The sequence below is a fragment of the Megascapheus bottae genome, chromosome 31 (assembly GCF_031878675.1).
Source record: "Megascapheus bottae isolate mThoBot1 chromosome 31, mThoBot2.hap1, whole genome shotgun sequence".
In the NCBI taxonomy this organism is placed as follows: Eukaryota; Metazoa; Chordata; class Mammalia; order Rodentia; family Geomyidae; genus Megascapheus; species Megascapheus bottae.
This window is the reverse complement of record NC_143539.1, coordinates 239,193-255,457: the sequence shown is the minus strand read 5'-3', so window position 1 is coordinate 255,457 and position 16,265 is coordinate 239,193. Positions and strand designations below refer to the sequence as shown.

The 16,265-nt window shown below is 51.1% G+C and overlaps 2 protein-coding genes across 4 annotated transcripts; both read right to left on the bottom strand.

The window, feature by feature from the left end:
* Nucleotides 1–699: 699 nt before the first annotated feature.
* LOC150043345 (uncharacterized) lies at nucleotides 700–4,536 on the bottom strand. Its single transcript, XM_090322033.1, has 3 exons — nucleotides 4,380–4,536; nucleotides 2,542–2,692; nucleotides 700–2,211 (listed from the first exon to the last, which is right to left on the bottom strand). Exons 1-3 carry the CDS (start codon nucleotides 4,410–4,412, stop codon nucleotides 875–877), a joined length of 1,521 nt encoding a protein of 506 aa, XP_090178159.1. The 5' UTR covers nucleotides 4,413–4,536; the 3' UTR covers nucleotides 700–874.
* Nucleotides 4,537–7,971: 3,435 nt separating this feature from the next.
* Nucleotides 7,972–15,558, bottom strand: C31H19orf18 (chromosome 31 C19orf18 homolog). Of its 3 annotated transcripts, XM_090322051.1 has the most exons (5): nucleotides 15,215–15,558; nucleotides 13,599–13,700; nucleotides 12,290–12,389; nucleotides 9,112–9,278; nucleotides 7,972–8,270 (listed from the first exon to the last, which is right to left on the bottom strand). In XM_090322051.1, the coding sequence occupies exons 1-5, from the start codon at nucleotides 15,534–15,536 to the stop codon at nucleotides 8,155–8,157; spliced, it is 807 nt and encodes a 268-aa protein (XP_090178177.1). In that variant the 5' UTR covers nucleotides 15,537–15,558; the 3' UTR covers nucleotides 7,972–8,154. The 3 variants fall into 3 exon arrangements, with proteins under 3 accessions (XP_090178177.1, XP_090178178.1, XP_090178179.1); XM_090322052.1 differs by lacking the exon at nucleotides 13,599–13,700 and having other exon boundaries at nucleotides 15,215–15,557; XM_090322053.1 differs by lacking the exon at nucleotides 13,599–13,700 and having other exon boundaries at nucleotides 15,326–15,556.
* Nucleotides 15,559–16,265: the final 707 nt, after the last annotated feature.

Genomic DNA, 16,265 nt, shown 5'->3' with positions numbered 1-16,265 from the left:
GGCCCGAGCGGTGTCCTCTAACCTCCTCTAAGCCGTTCGTGGCATCCCTCAGTTACTCTGTATTTCTTGGAACATCCCAGTCTCACCCTTCTGAATTTGGGTATGAAGGTCTGCAGCCCTGGCATGGTACAGGAACCCTGTGCACAGAGAGCCCCTGGCGTCTGTCACCCTGCCCTGCCCTCTACTCAGTGACCAGGCCAGTGGTCCCCAAGTCCAAGGAAGACTGGCTCCTTCTGCCTGTTCTCCATGGAGGCCTCAGGCAGCAGAGCAAACCTTCCAAGCTACAAGGAGCTACACTGTCCATTTCACTTCTCTTGTGTATTGGGGTTCCCTCCCCAGACCAAGCCATCCCCTCAAGTTAGCAAAACCCATGTTTTGAGAACAGGTCGTTGTGAACAAATTCCAAGGAAAATGGTGGCTTACACAATAACGACTTTATTATACAAACCAGAGTGCAGGAGCAGTCCATCAAGTCCTGTGACTCGAATCAGACCCCTGAAATACATAGTCCAGCCTCCAGTCCAGTCCTCTAGGCCACATGGGGCCAGGTCCAGGCCCTACGTTGGCAGAAAGCAGTGGAAAAGGAGTGAGCGCTCGTCTGCTCAGCTGCCTCCATGCCTGGAAAAGTCCCAGGGCTCAACTGCTGAACAAACAGCTGGGGCCACAGTCCAGTGTGCCTCGGGCATCTGCCGGGAGCTACAATGGCTACTGGAGAGTGTGGCCACCACGCCAGAACAGGGCGTCACGGGGGTGTCTGGACAGAGGAGGAGCTGTGAAAGACATGACATCGCCACACAGCAAAGGTGTCTTCTCCTATGCCCTTTGTGTACCCACTGAGTGAGACATGGAGCCTGTCAGCAGGCCGCCCTGGCCTTCACCCACGGTGGGTTTTCTGGTGTTTCATGAGGCTGGAGCTGTGGCTGAAGGACTTCCCGCACTCGGGGCACTGGTAGGGCCGCTCTCCGGTGTGGGCGCGCTGGTGCTTGACGAGGCTAGAGTTCTGCGTGAAGGACTTCCCGCACTCGGGGCACTGGTAGGGCCGAGACCCCGTGTGGACGCGCTGGTGCTTCTGGAGGCTGGAGCTGTAGGTGAAGAACTTCCCGCACGCGGGGCACTGGTAGGGCCGCTCCCCGGTGTGCACGCGCTGGTGCTGGAGCAGGGCGGAGCTCTGGCTGAAGGACTTCCCGCACTCCCCGCACCCGAAGGGCCGCTCGCCGGTGTGCACGCGCCGGTGCTCCTTGAGGCTGGAGCTCTGGCTGAAGGACTTCCCGCACTCGGGGCAGCCGTAGGGCCGCGCGCCGCTGTGCACCTTCTGGTGCTTGATCAGGCTGGAGTGGTAGGTGAAGAACTTCCCGCACTGGGCGCACTCGTAGGGCCGCTCGCCGGTGTGCACGCTGTGGTGCTGCAGCAGCGCCGAGCTCTCGCTGAAGGACTTCCCGCACTCGCTGCACTCGTAGGGCCGCTCGCCCGTGTGCACGCGCCGGTGCTTGATGAGGTTGGACTTATTGCTGAACAGTTTGCCACACTGCTCGCAGGCATGAGGCCGGATGCCCGTGTGAACCCTGCGGTGCTGGATGAGGCTGGAGCTCTGCCGGAAGGACTTCCCGCACTCCCCGCACTCGTACGGCTTCTCCCCGGTGTGGAGCCGCCAGTGATCACTGAGGCTGTAGCTTTTGCTGAAGGACTTTCCACAGTCACTGCACGTGTAGCAGCGCTCTCGAGGGAGGGCTTTCTGCTGCTGACCGAGAGAGCCAGTGTGGCCCAACGCCTCCGTGACTGCCCCATAGCCGTGATCCGTTTCTCCACTGTGACAGACAGCTACACCCAGACTGCTGGTGTCTGACGGCTTTTCCTGTGAAAGTCCAGCGGCGGCCAGCAACTCCTGTCCACCCTGCCCTCGGGGGAGGGCTTCCTCTGACATGGTGACTTTGCCAGGCTTCACAGACAAGGCAGGGCCCTCACCCCTTGTGACACTTTTCTCCCCGAAGTGCTCCCGGTGTGGGTGAGTGTCCGTGCTGGTGCAGAACTGCTCCCCCAATGCTTCACTTGTCTGTTCAAGACAAGGTCTATCCTGGCCACGTGTGGTGTGCAAGACGTCTTCTGAGGCCGGGCCCCTCGTCACACTGGCAGGAGACTGGCCTCTGGAGGTGTTGGCTTGGGACACTGCTAAAGCAGCACTGGTCCGTTCTTCCTCCACTCCACGCTCAAAACCTGGAAGCAAGAATCACGAGTGAGTGCCTCGGACAGATGATCAAGTCCCATCCTGGAGAGAGGCCGGAGGCAGTGGACCGACGGGAGGAGGGCTCAGCAGTGGCTGTTGACACGTACACGGGGCCAGGAAATGTGAGGACCGTGTAAGACGCACACGTCTCTCATGACACAGTGTGCTGAAATCTGTTTTGGAAAACACCACAGAGGGAACAGTGAGAAAAACTGGGGAGACATGCCCCCTCAGAGATGGGGCACAGCCCGGGCAGTAGTAGAGCTGGCAGATTGGGGAGGTGTTGTGAAGGGGGAGGAGGCCAGGTGTGAGGAACTCACCCACGGACGTGTCCCCCACGGACGTCACGAGCGCCAGGTTCTCCATCATCACATGGTGGTAGAGGCACTGCTGAGTCTCTTCCAGGAGGTCCCACTCCTCCCAGGAGAAGTGGACGGCCACATCTTCAAAGGTCACAGTGCCACGGAGAGACTTACCAAATCACAAAAGTCTCTTTAGGACACACAATCAATTCTGCCACTTATATCATGCCCACCTCTTCCCAGGCTCCTCGAGTCCTCTCGCCCGGCTTACTGGTCGTGTGGTACATACGGAGAAATGCATAACTGAGCCAGGGACCAGGCACTGACCCATCTACCCTCCGCCCTCAGCAGCATTTCTGACTGAAGGCCGGGGCTGCAGGGCCAAGAGGTTTTTTTGGCTAAGGGCACATCACTCGTTAGACTACACATCCCTCTTAACTCCAGATACCACAGTCCGTTCATCTGGCCACCACCCCCTCACTGCCCCACACCACTGGCCCCTCTGACTTCCCTCTTCCCACTGATGGCATTTAAATCCCAGGAGTATGAGAACTGCCAAACACATTGCCTGCGGTTTGTTACACAATGTCATTCTACAGAGCAGGGAGGGAAGAACACACACCACCAGGCACCACGCTGAGGTAAGGTACAGGAAATCTCAACGTCTGGGATGTAGGTGACCACAAGGCTGAGGTACGTCCTGGAGGCCACAATGGGCCAGCCTTGGCAACTCAAGATGCTGGCAGAAGCTGAAATCTGCCATAGAGGAATAAGGCTGCGTTTGAAAAGAAGAGCTGTCCACCTGACAATGTTACCAGCAGGAGAGTGGAGGGGGCGACTTGGGTTCACCCTGTTATCATCCTAATCTCACTAGATGCAGAGCCACCATGTGTGAGCCTTGGATCCGAGTCTCACACTGTAGCTTTGTGTTCAATGTCCATCTTGGCGTCTTGACCTGCTCTAAGCTCTCCCACTGGTGGTGAGAGACTCAAATCTTACAAAAGCTCTGTCCAAGAGTGGAGCTGGCCACACAGACCTGTGCTCACCTCAGCTCCCAGGACCACATCCAACTTCTGTTCTGCACTTGGCCAACACGCAAAGACCAACTGTCCCTAATGCAAACGCACTTCCAGCCAAGCGGGCATCCCTGGGCTGCGAAAGACACTCCAAACCTCACAGCCCTGGCGGTCCCCTCCGAGGAGTGCACGGGCACCAGGTCCACAAGGAGTGTCGCCACTCTCACATGCACAACACACCTGCCCCTACCTCCCTGCATGCCTATGAAGTCACCACACTGTGATTTGTAATGCAGGCGACCTTCCTGGCCACTTACTCCTGTACTGGGCCCTATGACCCAATGGCACCACCCAGCAAAGCGCGGGAGGCCCAGCCTCAGCTCCACCCACCTCCCAAGCCGCCCTCACGGCCGCCTGCCCCGGTCCACTGGCCCCACACAGTGGTCACCTCCACACTCCACCGCTTTGGTCCCACACCGCTGTGCTCAGCTCCCCTCTCAGAGGGTCAACGTGACCCTGCCCACCCCAGGACCGGACGCCCCAGGGTGAAGAGGCCCCGTGGGTCACCCCTCCCCAGGTGTGTAACCTCCGGCCGCAGAGCGGGAGCAGGGGCCTCCACACCACCCCCCGGCTCCTCAGCTCCCCCGGGCCACATCCCCGTTCTGGAGACCCCGGCCCGGAGGCCCCAGGGCGCCTGGCCGCAGGCTCACCGCGGGGCCTCGGCCGGGGCTGCGGGCCGCGCACGCGCGCACGGGACTCGCGCACGCGCCTCGCGCACGCGCACAGGCCTCGCGGGCCCCTCACCTAGGGCTCCGGTGGGCCCGGGGGCGCCGCGCTCACCTGGGCCGCGTTCTTCAGCGCGGCCGCCGCCATCGGACTGTGCAGGGCGGAGCGGGGACCCGGCCAGCGCGGTTCCCAGCCAGGGCCTGGCGCGGGTCCCCGCGGGCGGGCCAGCGTGCGCTGAGGAGGACGGCGGCCGGCGGCCGGCGCGGTCTCCTCCCCTCTACCCGGAAAATGGCCGCCACAAAGCCCAGGCGGGACTTCCGCCCTCACCCCTCTGCTCCCATGGAAACGCCGGATGCCGAGCTCCCATTGGCCCGCGCGCTGAGGGGGCGGCGCCGAGCATTCTGGGAAGTGTAGTTCGCGGTCCCCGGCGCCCGTGCACTTATCTGGGGGTCCCTTGGTGTGGGAACGACAGCCGCGTCCGCTCCGCGTCCTCCCCAGACGCGCAGCCCGCGCGGCGCCCCCGGCGCCCCGTCCTCCTCCCCGGGACGCGCGGGGTCCCCGGCGCCCCGTGCTCCATCCCGGGGGTCTCGGTCCGCGGGGTCGGGGCGGGGCGGGGCGAAGCCGAGACCTGAGCCGGGAGGACCCGGGACGCCTCGCCGAACCGGAGCTCTGCAGTCACGGCGGTAAGGAGACGTGGCGAGCGCGGAAGGACCGGCGCACGCCCTCAAGGACAGACACACAGACACACAGCGCAGGCAGACAGACAGAACAGACAGACGTACAGCGCAGACAGGCAGGCAGACAGATCGATAGTGCAGACAGACACACAGCGCAGGCAGACAGACAGAACAGACAGACGTACAGCACAGACAGGCAGACAGACAGATCGATAGTGCAGACAGACACACAGCGCAGGCAGACAGAACAGACAGACGTACAGCACAGACAGGCAGACAGATCGATAGTGCAGACAGACACACAGACACACAGCGCAGGCAGACAGAACAGAACAGACAGACGTACAGCGCAGACAGGCAGACAGACAGATCGATAGTGCAGACAGACAGACAGAACAGACAGACACAGCGCAGACAGGCAGACAGACAGATCGATAGTGCAGACAGACACACAGACACACAGCGCAGGCAGGCAGACAGAACAGACAGACGTACAGCACAGACAGCCAGACAAACAGATCGATAGTGCAGACAGACACACAGCACAGGCAGACAGACAGAACAGACAGACGTACAGTGCAGACAGGCAGACAGACAGATCGATAGTGCAGACAGACAGACAGAACACACAGACGTACAGTGCAGACAGGCAGACAGACAGATCGATAGTGCAGACAGACACACAGACACACAGCGCAGGCAGACAGACAGAACAGACAGACGTACAGCGCAGACAGGCAGACAGACAGATCGATAGTGCAGACAGACAGACAGAACACACAGACGTACAGTGCAGACAGGCAGACAGACAGATCGATAGTGCAGACAGACACACAGACACACAGCGCAGGCAGGCAGACAGAACAGACAGACGTACAGCGCAGACAGGCAGGCAGACAGATCGATAGTGCAGACAGACACACAGACACACAGCGCAGGCAGGCAGACAGAACAGACAGACGTACAGCGCAGACAGGCAGGCAGACAGATCGATAGTGCAGACAGACACACAGACACACAGCGCAGGCAGGCAGACAGAACAGACAGACACAGCGCAGACAGGCAGAGAGACAGATCAATAGTGCAGACAGTCACACAGACACACAGCGCAGGCAGGCAGACAGACCGAACAGACAGACACACAGCGCAGACAGGCAGACAGACAGATCGATAGTGCAGACAGACAGCGCAGACAGACAGACAGACAGAACAGACAGAACAGACAGACAGAACAAACAGACATACAGCGCAGACAGGCAGACAGACACACAGCACAGGCAGACAGAACAGACAGACATACAGCGCAGACAGGCAGACAGACAGATCGATAGTGCAGACACACACACAGACACACAACGCAGGCAGACAGCGCAGACAGGCAGACAGCGCAGACAGGACAGACAGACATACAGCGCAGACAGGCAGACAGACACACAGCGCAGACAGACAGAACAGCACTCCATCACTTTGAGCCACTGTGACACTTGTGGTTTTCTGGTGGTTAATTGGAGAAAAGAGTCTCAGGGTCTTTAGTGCCTAGGCTGGCTTTGAACCTCAATCCTCAGATCTCAGCCCCAAGAGTAGCTAGGATGACAGGTGTGAGCCACTGGCACCCAGATTTGCATTTATTTCCGTAAGCATTCTTTTAGGTCTGTTCATTTCTACCTTTCCTTCCGTGACTGAGGACCTGGAAGTTAAAGCTCACCAATTAAAAAAATATATATGTTGCAATCCACTACATATGTGCAGTCTGAAAGATTGTGGTCCAGCTTGACTGCTCTCTGTATGGCCCAACAAGAATGAATTGGAAGCCCGGCACGGTAGCTCAACGCCTGTAATCCTAGTTATTGAGGATCTTGGGTTCAAAGCCAGCCTGGGAACTAAAGTCCACAAGACTCATCTCCAGTTAACCACCAGAAAACAAAGTGGCACTGTGGCTCAAGGGGTAGGGCAGTAGCATTGAGCTGAAGAGCTCAGGGACAGTGCCCAGGCCCAGAGTTCAGGCCTCACAAACACCAACAAAGAATGGAAGGAAAAATGCTGTAGTATTGGGGAGACAAGGGGAGCTGGGTCCCCGTCTACTGTCTATAGTCAGAGTACTCAGTATTGTGTGCCATTTTATATGTCCCTTTTATGTGTAGTCTCTTTCTCCATATCTTTATATTTTCGAACGTTTTCTCTAATATATAGTGTCAGCACCTCTCTCTCAGAAAGTGAATAAACTGCTTTCTTTGACTCTAAATCTTGGTCAATTTTCTTTCTTTTTTGTCGGTCCCTGAGCAATTCTGCTCAAGGCTAGCGCTTCTGGTTTTCTGGTGGTTCGTTGGAGATAGTCTCACGGACTTTGCTGCCCTGGCTGGCTTCAAACCAAGATCCTCAGTCTGCTGTGAAGGCTAAGATTAGTTGATAAATGTGTTCACCTGTTTTGCCACGGCTGCTCCAGTGAATCAAGCTGCTTCTCAGTAGGCATCTGTGAGTAGATAAGGAGTTACCAAATGCTTTCAAGGCGGCTGCTCTTGCAGGCCTGTAACAGTTGCTTGGGAAGGTGGAGTTTGGGAGGGCTGAGGTTCCAGGCAAGCACTCTACCACTAGACAAAACTCCCGGCCCATGGTAGCTTCATTTTTTGTTTGTTTGTTTGTTTGTTTTTTGCCAGTCCTGGGCTTGAACTCAGGGCCTGAGCACTGTCCTTGGACTTTCTCAAGGCTAGAGCTCTACCACTGGAGCCTCAGCACCACTTCCGGCTTTTTTCTATGTATGTGGTACCGAGGAATCGAACCCGAGTCTTCATGCATGCTAGGCAAGCACTTTAACCTCTAGGCCAAACTCCCATGGTAGCTTCATTTTTAAGTTAACCTAAATCCATTTTCACTAATAGCATAAATGGGACCCCCTAAGTCACATAGCTGTAGTCAATAGGAAACGTTTTGTTTAATGAAAAAAATTTGTTGGCATGGTCGGGAGGACTGGCCAAAGAAATCATTTGATTTTCTGGTCAGAACCAGAGAAGAGAATCTGACCATTTCTCTCTGTCGCCTCTAACAGACTTGTATTCAGTTTTCCACTTAAGGTCTACGAGTGCCAAGAAGCAGCACTGGCCATGTCACATAAGTTTATTTTCCGTCACCCCCTTGCGATGTTCTTCTGCGGAGTGCTTCTCTGGGAGCAAGCCCTGCCCTGGCCTCCATCCTGGCTGGCACACTCTGCAGCTTCTTCACAAATTCTCCTCTGCCACACTGTAAATCTCGCTCTTTACAGTCTGCACCGGTAAAAGCTGCTGTTGTCTCTGCTTCTTCTTTATGCTGTTTTCCCTCCTTTTTGCTCGAATCACTGAAATGGAGAACTAGCATTATTGAGATTATAGTACAGGAAGAACAGGAATGAAGACAAAAGGAGTTGGTGGGTAGCAAGGAAAAATTGGAAAAAATAAAAGCAATGGGATTGTCAGAGATCATGAGTGCTGTATGAAAAGTGGCAAGTTTCTGTTTGTTTTTATATTCTTTCTTTCTTTCTTTCTTTCTTTCTTTCTTTTTAAAATTCGGGCTGATGCTCTACCACTGGAGCTTCTCTTCCACTTCCTTTTGTTTTGTGAAACTAGGTCTCTGAAGTTAGCCCAGGCTAGCTTCATTCTCGCTTCTCATGCCTGGGCTACCAAGCGTTAGGGGGACAGACATGTGCCATCACACCTAGCAGAAAGTCAATTGTAAAATTGTTTCCCCACTTTTTTCCTGGGAGTGCTAACACAGGAAAGTGATCTCCCAGCATGGCCTGTCTTTTCCCTAAGTGCAGGAAGCATGTCACAGGAACACGTGTGGGTAAAGGGAGCATTTCACTGTGGAAAAACTTAGTTTCCAAGGAAGTGATGCAGTGGCTCTAGCGGCAGAATGCTAACCTTGAGGTGAAGAGCTCAGGGACAGCGTCTAGGCCCAGAGTTCAAGACCCACAGCAAACCAAAAGGTTGTTTCCTAAATGCTACCTTAAGGTCCTTGGAAACGTCCTGCATTAAGGAACTAATCTCTTGTCTTCCCATTTGACTGGATGAAAACAGCTATATTTGTAGTGGTACGAAGAAGTCTCTGTCCTTCCTACCTCACCCTATTACTACCTTTAAAAGTCAGCCATTGCCAACGGAGCTGTCTGGTGACCTGAGGATGGACAAGCCAAACTCTACCTGAGCCAATAAACTTCCCCAGTTCCTTCTCATTCTCCGGAAGCAGGTAAGCAGACTCCTCCAGGCCGTCATCCTCAGAGCCCTCCTTCTCATCGCCTAAGAAGGGAATCTCAACGTTTTCATAGAGCATTGCAAGCTGCTGGCTTTCTTCTTTCTTCACCAGTAGACTAGAGAAGGATACAGATGAACTCAGAAGCAGGTTTCATAGGAATAGCCAGGCTTTAATTAGAAGATTTTCTGACTGAAAAAATAAATAGCTTGATCTGGGTGCTGTGGCTCACACTAGTTATTTCAGCTCACAGTAGGCTGAGATATGAGGATCAGGTTCAAAGCCAGCATGGGCAGGAAAGTCTGAGACTCTTTTTTTTTTTGGCTAGTCCTGGGCGTGAGCTCAGGACCTGAGCACTGTCCTTGGACTTTCTCAAGGCTAGAGCTCTACCACTTGAGCCTCAGCACCACTTCTGGCTTTTTGTCTATGTATGCGGTACCAAGGAATCGAACCCAGGTTGTCGTGCATGCTAGGCAAGCACTCTACCAGTAGGCCAAACTCCCGACCCCTGAGACTCTTATCTCCAATAATCTACTGAGAAAAAGCTGTACATGGTGCTGTGACTCAAGTAGCAGAATGCCAGCCTTGAGCACAGAAAGACTCCAAGACAGAGCCCAGGCTCTGAGTTCAAGCTCTACAACCAACAAAAAGAAAAAAAAAAAGAAAAAGAAATGGTTTATACATGATGGTAAGTGAAGAAAAACAGATATAGTATGTGTGTGTGTGTGTGTGTGTGTGTGTGTGTGTGTGTGAGAGAGAGAGAGAGAGAGAGAGAGAGAGAGAGAGAGAGAGAGAGAGAGAGAGAGAGAGAGAGAGGCAGCACAATTTCTGCCAAGGAATAACTGTTAATTCCAAGGAATGGGTCAAAGTCAGAAACAGAGTGAATTAATCATATTGGACACAAATGACAAAATGATTCCTCAATCATGGCAAACCATATTCCAATGCAACATGTTAAAACTAAAAAATTGGGGGACTGGGGGGTAACCTAGTGGTAGAGCACTCGCCTGGCACACACGAAACCCTGGGTTCCATTCCTCAGTACCACATACTCAGAAAAAGTGGCATTGTGACTCAAGGGGTAGAGTGCTAATCTTGAGCAAAAGCTCAGGGACAATGCCCAGGCCTTGAGTTCAAGCCCCAGGACTGGCAATAAATAAATAAATAAATAAATAAATAAATAAATAAATAAATAAATAAATAATGCGCTGGGCACTGGTGGCTCACGGCTGTAATCCTAGCAGATTACAGATCCTAGCTAGGAGCTCAGAAGGCTGAGAGACAAGGATCACAGTTCAAAGCCAGCCTGGGCACTAAAGTCCCTGAGACTCTTATCTCCAGTTAACCACTAGAAAACTGAAGTGTCAACTATGGCTCAAGGGTTAGGATGGCAGCCTTGAGCTGAAGAGCTCAGGGACATTGCCCAGGCCCAGAGTTCAAGCCCCATGAAATAATAATATTAATAATAACGCTAAGAAATCCATGATGGACAAAATATCAACATTTTAAATACAAATAGGTGGGTATTATTGATGACTGACTTTTCCTTTAGCTCAAGATCCCAATATGGCTTGGCCAACCACCGGCTGGCACTGACCCTGTACTTAAAATGTTAACTTTTTTTTCACCGTGGATATTGTTTGGGACTATTCTAAATTTTTTATTGGTGGGGCATGGGGCATGAACTAGGCCTGGGCACTGGCCCTGAGCTCTTCAGCTCAAGGCTACCACCCTACCCTTGAGCCAAGCCCCACTTCCTGTTTTCTAGAGGTTAATTGGAGATAAGAGTCTCAGGTCCTTTTGCGCTGGGGCTGGCTTTGAACCTTGTGTAGCTAGGATGACAGGCGTGAGCCACTGGCCTGGCACTAATGTAAAATTTATTGCTACTCTTGTCTTTATCCTGATTGCTGAGTCTGTCAACACACCTGAGGTGGGTCCTGCAAGTGAATCATTGAACGGCTTCTGCTGCTTAGTGTGGAAGTAGATGCTAGTGCTTTATTTTCCTGATATGCTTACCTGCTTAGGTCTGCATGGCTTAGCTAAAAAATGTATACACTAGCCAGACACGGTGGCTCATGCCTGGAATCCTAGCTACTCAGGAGGCTGAGATCTGAGGATCATGGTTCAAAGCCAGCCGGGGCACAAAGGTCATGAGACTTATCTCCAAAACCACCCAAAAACTGGAAGTGGGGCTGTGGCTCAAGGAGTAGGGCCGTAACCTTGACCTGAAGAATTTAGGGACAACGTCCAGGTCCAGAGTTCAAGTCCCACTACCAACTATACACACACACACACACACACACACACACACACACACACACACACACAGGTGTATATACATATGGTGAGAGTTTGGCCTAGTGGTAGAGTATTTGCCTAGCATGCATGAGGACTCAAGTTCAATTCCTCAGTACCACATACATAGAAAAAAGCCAGAATTGGTGCTGAGCCTCAAGAGGTAGAGCTCTAGCCTTGAGAAAGTTCAGGGACAGTGCTGAGGCCCTGAGCTCAAGCCTAGGACTGGCAAAAAAAAAAAAAGAGGGGGGAGGGAAATGGGGACAAAACCATGAGAAAGAGTAGCAAAGTTTGTGAAGTAGTACACCTTCTATCTGACAAATATGATGTAACCCTTCTATTAATTACAATAAAAATACATTAGAATAAAAAAATAAAAGATAACATGTTAAAAACACCCAGGAATGAAGATATTTTAACTCAATATTTTTATAAAAAAGAACAAGTACAAAAATGTATAATAATCCAAAGATCAAAATTCAGACACATGATTCAATGAATCTAAATGTTAAGGTGTTTTTCTGGTACAAATAAAGAAGTTGAGAATGTGTGTGAAGAATAACGACGCCAGCCTCCCAGAGGCTGAGGCTACAGGTCTGCACCAGCCCATGCTCAGCTTGTAAAGCTGCCTGGTCTACCAACTTCTGTTCTGTCTGCTCGTTCCCACCTGTACCATGACTCCACCTAAGTCCAACATGCATTCTGAAAAGCAATGGACTGCAGATTCATCGTTGCTCTCATAATTTATTAATTATAATCATCACCGTGGTCATTCCAGACCAAGTTGTTGTATTGGCACTTAAAGGTGGCTGGCATTATTTAGCACAAACTTACTGTATTATATAGAAGACCAAGATGCCACATATCAGGGCGATGCTGAGGGATGTACAGGCAATGAAAATTACTTGAGCAAGGATAGGTCTACGTGGAATTACTGCAAGAAAAATGGACAGAAAACAAATTCTCAAAAACCTCAGCCATGTCTCTTCTCAGTTAGCCTGCTTGTTAGTAACACTTTTTACAGAGAAAAAAAATAGTAAACAAAAACAGAGGTACTTTTTAAAATAACATAGTTAATTAAAAAAAATACCCAGGCTAGACTAGAAACAACAGCCCACCCCTGTAAGCCCAGGTACTCAGAAGTAGAGATCAGGAATATCATGATTTGAGGCTAGCCCAGCCAAAAAGTCAGAGAAACCCGTGTTCCACTCAGAAGCTGGTCTGTGTGGCAGACTCCTGTGATCCTGGCTGCACCTGTGGCCATAGGTAAGCGGAGCGTGATCTAGGCTGGACTTGGGCAAACACACAAGACCCTATGTAAAAATAAATTAATCAATCAAAAATAAAGCAAAGAAAGGACTGGGATTGTGGTTCAAGTAAAAAAGCACAAACAAGGGGCTGGAAGTTTGGCCTAGTGGTAGAGTGCTTGCCTAGGTTGTATGAAGACCCAGGTTGGATTCCTCAGTACCACATACATAGGAAAAGCCAAAAGTGTTGTTGTAGCTTAAGTGGTAGAAGGGTGGCCACATCCCGTTTTTTTGTTGTTGTTGTTTTGTCTTTTTTGTCGGTCATGGGGCTTGAACTCTGGGCCTGGGCACTGTCCCTGAGCTCTTCAGCTCAAGGCTATCACCACCCTACCCCTTGAGCCACAGCACCACTTCCAGTTTTCTGGTGGTTAAATGGAGATAAGAGTCTCACGGACTTTAATGCCCGAGTTGGCTTAGAACCGTCATCCTCAGATCTCAGCCTCCAGGGTAGCTAGGATTACAGGCGTGAGCCACTGCGCCTGGCACCAGTTTGGATTTTATCCAACTTTAGCCCCATTCTTGATAGATATTCTAGTAGATGCTCTCAGTCAAGCCAACCCCTCTGGCAGCACCTAATGCCTGCAGGTACACAGGCCCTACAACACCTATTATCTTTACACTGACAGTCATGGCAGCACCTGTCAGCGGCAGGTAAGTGAACCCTGTGCTTCTCATCTATATCCTGGCCCCATCGTCTCCTTTAACTATGCTGACCATTACAGCAACCCATTGCCTGCCACCTCTACAGCTGAAGGAAGAGGATCCCTGGCACGCTCAGGTGGTGCTGCAGGGATGGAAGGTGATTACAGGGTGAGCTAGTATGGCATTGTGGGCACCTGCATTCCAGGATTCCCCAGCCCTTGGGGCTACGGAGAAGGCTAAAAAGCCACGGCTGTTCTTTGTAGGCTCAGATGTATCATCCATAGTGTTATCTGAAACTTAAAAAAAAAAACCAGAACAAACACAACAGGATTATTATTGGCACAAACTGAACCAAAGAACAATTACCAAATAGTTACAAGGATACAACAAGGAAAATGAGATTTTATTGCAACCTAGCCTGACACATGTAAACCCTGAGAAACTGAGGATAGCCTTTAAATGGAACTCTGAACTGTTGTGCAATCTTGTGTCCAGAGTCATCTTCTCAGAAAGGAGGTAAATGGGATTAAATCCCATGTTTAGGCAATGATGTGGTTACAGAAGCATGGGAACAGCCAGAAACTAAGGTGTTTTATAGACTAAAAGTCAAAGCCTCTTGTGAGCAAGGGTAGTCCTGCTCTGGAAGAGGTCCAAGAAGGCCGAGTTAACCTGAGTATCATAAATAAATCCCTTTGGGGCCTGGAGTCTGGCCTAGTGGTGGAGTGCTCACCCAGCATGCACAAAGACTGGGTTTGATTCTTTGGTACCACATACTTAGAAAAAAAGCCAGAAATGGTGCTGTGGCTCAAGTGGGAGAGCAATAGTCTTGAGAAAGCCCAAGGACAGTGCCCAGACCCTGAGTCAAGGCCCAGGACTGGCAAAATAAATAAATATAAATAAATCCCTTTTGCCCAGGCTCATGCAAAAGGCCCTGCCCTTCCTCCCCCCTTCCCCCCCACATGCCCAGGCTGCTGGTACACCTAGAGCAGTAAGGACAGGGGAGCCACAAACACAGCTGACCTGAGACTCTCCTGGTTAGGAGTCCAGGATAGGAATAGTCTTCCCTGATAACAAGCTTTGCTGAGTGTTTGGCTCATGAATGGCCAATGAATACTGATGCATGGCAAATATGAGACAGAGTACCTCTGAAGTAAAAACTAACCAGGACCTCTTTCCTCATTAGGCCACATCAACAGGATAACCAAGTTGGGGGTCCTCATGTAGTAGAAAGCAGGGAATACCAGGATAAGCCATTATCAGAAGTGCATCTCCATGGGACTTGAGGGGAGTCCCAGGCAGAGAATCCTACATAAGACTCAGGAACTGCAAGCAAAGGCTCATCGGGACACATCTGAATTCTAGAATGGGTTAATCAGGTTTACAAGGAAGCCCCTGAGAACCTGTGTTTAATTGACACAGCTTTTATTGGTCACAGCACTTCTATCATCAAGAAGGTAGTTTCAACAGGTAGAGGAAGCAACTCACTGACATTGTTGACCAGGCTTGAGAGGAACAGAAGTAGAAATCAACTGTCTTTTATGCAACCCCAAAGAAGAGAGACCCTATAGAGATGACCTATAGGTGATATACACCTGTCACCCTAGCTACATGAGAAGAATAAATAGGGGGCTCATGTTTCAGGCCACCTGAGCATAATCATGAGATGCTATTTTGAAAAAGAAAAAGAAAACAGGTTGAGGGGTGTGGTAGAGTGCTTGTCTGGCAACTGAAGGCCGTGAGTTCAAGCCCCACTAAATTAAAAAAACAGAAAAAGGCAAAGCATAGAAGCGCTGGGCTGTCAAGGAAGTACCTGGAAACTTTGTTGTGTATTCAGAAGTCTGGGCATCATCTGCATACGCCCAATGCAAATAAAGTAGGCATTCCAGTAGAAACAAACATAAAACTGTGAAGGAACTCTGACCTTTACCCTCCATTCTAAAATGGTCAGTCCCTCCTTGCACAGGTGAAGTATTTAGCTGTAGTCCAGGGATCTGGAGAAGCTTTGCTTCCTGCAGAACGTTTGGGTTCCAGGGTGGAATCATCATCACTGTGAAGTCAGCTCCGGTTGCTGCAGTAGAGCCTTTTTGACGGAACCAGGTCAGCCAATGAAGAGATGAACGGATAAAACACATCCCGAGTGAGGCAGATGCAAGAGCGTGCAGACTGGGGAGGAGGCCAAGGGGAATGCTGTTCACCTTGATATGGAAGGCAAGCAAAGGCAGAATTATACTGGGGTGGCAGAAGGGAGACAAAACAGACCACCTCTCTGGCTTCCTAGATGTTTGAGCCTCATGGTCATTTAGCTCCTCTAGTTCAGTTCCTGAGTGTGCAAACTGCAGGAAGCAACAGTACCTACTTCACACGGTTAGTTATTAAATAAGGCACTCTGCGAAAACAGAATGGGCATTGAACACAGGTCATCTCTCATCAAGTCAACAAGTATTTTGTTCTCTCAAATCACATTGACTCTTCTAGTGTCGTCAGTGCATAAGGCTGGGCTCCAGTTCCTGGCAGCATTGCCTGATCCCTGCCAGGTGGACCCAAAACTCCAGGCCTATCTGGCTTTCTACCTCCTATGTACTTGCCCATGTTAGGACCTTTGGCCAAACCACAGCAAGCACAGACATCTGCGCAGAGAGACAACCAGAGCATTGGCTGAAAAAATAACAGATTTGGGGCTCATGCCTCCTGGGAGGGGAGCACCAGAGTTCTATTACTGTAAGTAGTCTCTATGAAATTTTTAGGATCAGGAGTTAGAAGAGCACAGCCAAGCTTGGCGATTCCTGGATGGAAAACCAAAGCAATCCCTGGATTCTCAACCAGGAAAGCCTCCAAATTTGTGGCACCACTAAGTAGCCCCA

What these genes read in the sequence shown, in the direction of transcription:
- LOC150043345 (XM_090322033.1), bottom strand. Translation starts at nt 4,412, where the DNA reads ATGGCGGCGGCCGCGCTGAAGAACGCGGCCCAG. An exon ending in CGCTGAAGAACGCGGCCCAG is followed by an intron (nt 2,693 to 4,379) that starts GTGAGCGCGGCG and finishes TGATTTGGTAAG; the next exon opens with TCTCTCCGTGGCACTGTGAC. An exon ending in CGTGGGGGACACGTCCGTGG is followed by an intron (nt 2,212 to 2,541) that starts GTGAGTTCCTCA and finishes TCTTGCTTCCAG; the next exon opens with GTTTTGAGCGTGGAGTGGAG.
- C31H19orf18 (XM_090322051.1), bottom strand. Translation starts at nt 15,536, where the DNA reads ATGTGTTTTATCCGTTCATCTCTTCATTGGCTGACCTGGTTCCGTCAA. An exon ending in ATACACAACAAAGTTTCCAG is followed by an intron (nt 13,701 to 15,214) that starts GTACTTCCTTGA and finishes TTTTTTTTTAAG; the next exon opens with TTTCAGATAACACTATGGAT. An exon ending in GGGGAAGTTTATTGGCTCAG is followed by an intron (nt 8,271 to 9,111) that starts GTAGAGTTTGGC and finishes TCTCCATTTCAG; the next exon opens with TGATTCGAGCAAAAAGGAGG.